Here is a 3,574-nt window from a genome sequence, read left to right as displayed (position 1 = left end):
GCAAGTGAAGAAAGGGAAGAGGGAGGAATTTTCTCTTTTTTCTTCTTCTCCTTTTTTTTCTTCTTTCTCTTTGTTTTCTGTTTTCTTTTCTTTTTCTATCCTCTTCTTCCCTTTCTCTCATTTTCTTCTTTTCTTCTTCATGAAAATAGGAGAAGGCAAAATGACGGCAGGCCCGTGACCTCCCTCTAACGATGACCCTTAACGGCAGCAGAACTGGATGGCTTCGACCCTCAACAACCCTAGCACGATAGTGGTCGACTCGATGGCAGAATAAAAAAAATAAAAGAAATAGGGGGAAGAAAACAAGAAGCAGAGCATTAATTGGATTTTGTATTGATGTGGGATCTTGCCAATGACAATAGGATCTTGACGGCAGTTGAGGAAATTGGGAATATCTAAAGAGAAGAGATTCAGATGGATTATCTTACCTCCGTTGATGAATGGGTGGTGAATCGTCAAACCCAGTTAATGATAAATGAAAGAAAATCAAGGGGCTTTCATCGGCAATTAATCGAGGACGAGGGGCAAGATGCTTAAAGGGCAAGGGGAAGGAATTTATAGCTAGGATTTAGAGATCCCGTGAGCTCCAACTCCCAATTCCATTCAAACTCAAAGAGAGGAAAAAACTCCATCGGGAGTTCTCTTCTACCTCACGTGCTCAGCACGACGAGGTTCAAAAACCCTCTCTTTTTGCTTCTTTTGTTTGCTTATAAATTCATGCAAAAAAAAAAAAAATAAAACGGACCAGATTCTTACATGGAGCTGATCCAGATATAATCAAAATGACAATGTTTATGGAGCTCATCCATATACAACCAAATTACAAACTGGGCCCCTAGCGTTATAATGAACTGCTTTGCCTACGTGCAAATAGCCAATTTTGTGTCCGGCTATAACAAAAAAAATTATGACAACCTTCATATTAAATAGAAGAATAGCTATTATATAACTGTAAATTGACAATGACAGACATTGAATGCGAAGACTTGTGTGCACGTATATTTAGTTCTACATTAGCTGTGCATTATATAGATCTTGAGTATTTATACATGACCAAAAAATTTAAATAATATCTTTCGATTATTTTTTTTTTAAGTGAGACCTTAGGTTTTTATATTAAAAGAATACAGCAATATTTCTATACATATGTTTTGGAGGGGAAAAAAGAAACAAAACTAGGAGGATAGAAGCCAGCCAAACATCAAAGCGGGGAAGAGGTCAAACTGAGGTCTCATGCATCAACATCAGAGGTTTTTCCTAGAATTTCTGTACTCCGCCAGTTGGCACTGCCTATGGCAATAGTTTGTTACTAAGTAGTTTGCTTGGACCAGGTTGATTACCTTGAGGCGGTACCATATATCGAATGTACGCTATGATTCATGGAGGCTCTCTAAATAAGATTAGTTTTGAGTTAAACCTGGACAAGGCTAACCAGAAAATTACAAACTTGAGAGCATAACATAGAATACCTAGCTGTCAGCTATGGACTGTGTCCGGCTATAGCAGTGGACGGGCATTGCTTCTAGGCCGGCATGCAGATATTGTATTAAACAATGCATATCGAGTCCATTCCTTTGAAAATTTCTTCCTTTCAGTGCTTCTACATGCCTATTTATACCCCACCTTACTCCTTAGACATGCATCCAGAAGAAGCACCAGACACCAAGAAAAAATGGCTTCCAATGCATGGCTAACTCTTGCCATAGTTCTCGCAACCCTCCTCGGCACGCATGCCGGAGACCCTGACATCACATCAGATTTCATAGTTCCTGATGGAGTCACTCCGGATGCCGACTTCTTCACCTTCAAAGGGCTCAAACAGGCCTTGAGGGGTGCTCCCATGGATGCAACATTTAAGGTGACCAAAGCGAGCCAGGTGGAGTTCCCAGCACTCATGGGGCAGAGCGTCTCGTATGCTGCGCTCCAGTTTGCACCTGGGGGCATCAATCCACCCCACACCCACCCTCGCTCGGCAGAGCTTCTCCTTGTCGTGCAAGGATGGCTCCAGGTCGGACTTGTGGACTCCAACAACACGCTCTTCACTCAGACGCTTCGGACTGGTGACTTGTTTGTGTTCCCCAAGGGCCTGGTGCACTTCCAAGTGAACAAAGACCCCAGATACCCAGCCGTTGCCTTGTCGGCATTCGGCAGTGCTAACGCCGGCACGGTGTCTCTTCCGAAGACTTTGTTTGGCAGTGGCATTGACGAAGATATATTGGCCAAGTCCTTCAAGACCGATGCCCAAACCATAGACAAACTTGTTTCAGCTGCCACCATGGGTTGATATACGTATAATTCACTGGAGCATCTCGAGTTGCTGATGTGTCACGCCCCAAACCCAACATCCAGACCGGATACGTGATGGCCGCACACTCCTTAGAGCAAGCCCTAAAGAATATGCAAGATCAATTTAAATCATTAAAACCTTAACATCCATAACAATTAATTTCAATAATAATTCATAAAATCTTGCATAATTACAAATAAATTTCTTCAATTCTTTGATCAGATACTATGACACTCTATTTATCCTTTTGCTCACCCGTAAATCCAAGTCATAGCCAATCATAAGCATCCTGTAACTCTGAGAAGAAAAAAAAAAGATGAAGGGGGTGTGAGCTTTATAGCCCAGTAAGAATTCCCATATCACACTGATATAGTAATATAATCTGAAAATAAGAATAAGCAATAAAATATAAAATCTCATGTTCAATTCCAGAATAATGCAAACATTCATAAATTTTCTGTCTTGTTAAAATAAATGCATCATCATATGTTAACAGGTGTAACACTTTTATTGAACAATTATTTCATGTCTTATCTTTTATTTCTCCTTTCATAATCACATGATTCTTAACAGTTTCTTTCCGGCTCTGGACTATCTAAGTCTATATCTCAGTCGTCATCCGGATCGAATCCACTTAAAAAGTCTTTCAAGACTGTCCCAGGATAAGCTCCTGGCAGGCTGTCCCACGTACGAAAGCCCGTGAGAGGCTGTCCCAGGCATAAGCTCCTGGCGGGCTGTCCCAGGCATGAGCTCCTGGCCGGCTGATCCACCTGTAAGCCAGTGGGGGCTGTCTCAGCATAAGCTCCTGACGGGCTGTTCTATATGACAAGATTAGTCCATACAATATATCTCTTTCTTTTCATTAAATCATTATCTATTGATTTCATCAAATCAATTCTGACTTGCATTATGATCAATTCAGATATATCATATCCATATAATCATGCCATCAATCTCTGATACATATACATATTGACATACATACTCATGCTCAAAATCAAATAACAGTATCTCAGGTATAATAAATTCATCGATCTCAAATCCGACGATGCAAGACCAACAGTAAAATAGCATATATATATATAATAGTGATCATGTACAGAGATTCTTATCTTTACCGGTGACTGATCCAAGCACAGAAATCAATGTTCTTCTTTGATTTATGAATTTTTTTAACAAAATATTCCACTCGATATCATTTGCAGACAATCATCTCTTCGTAACCCTGATCAAATATAAGGATCATATATGGAGAAAATTATCGATAATCGATCCTAATAACACAGA

The 3,574-nt window shown here is 40.2% G+C and overlaps 1 protein-coding gene across 1 annotated transcript; it reads left to right on the top strand.

The window, feature by feature from the left end:
• The first annotated feature begins 1,672 nt into the window (after positions 1–1,672).
• Positions 1,673–2,284, top strand: LOC140856856 (germin-like protein 9-3). The gene has a single exon (XM_073255059.1). It carries the CDS (start codon positions 1,673–1,675, stop codon positions 2,282–2,284), a length of 612 nt encoding a protein of 203 aa, XP_073111160.1.
• The last annotated feature ends 1,290 nt before the right edge of the window (positions 2,285–3,574 follow it).

This window comes from Elaeis guineensis, chromosome 4, assembly GCF_000442705.2.
Source record: "Elaeis guineensis isolate ETL-2024a chromosome 4, EG11, whole genome shotgun sequence".
Classification (NCBI taxonomy): Eukaryota; Viridiplantae; Streptophyta; class Magnoliopsida; order Arecales; family Arecaceae; genus Elaeis; species Elaeis guineensis.
Note: the sequence above shows the minus strand (reverse complement) of the source record. Positions and strands in the feature narration are given on the sequence as shown.

Bases quoted from the DNA above. Each gene is read 5' to 3' on its own strand.
- LOC140856856 (XM_073255059.1), top strand. From the start codon at position 1,673: ATGGCTTCCAATGCATGGCTAACTCTTGCCATAGTTCTCGCAACCCTC.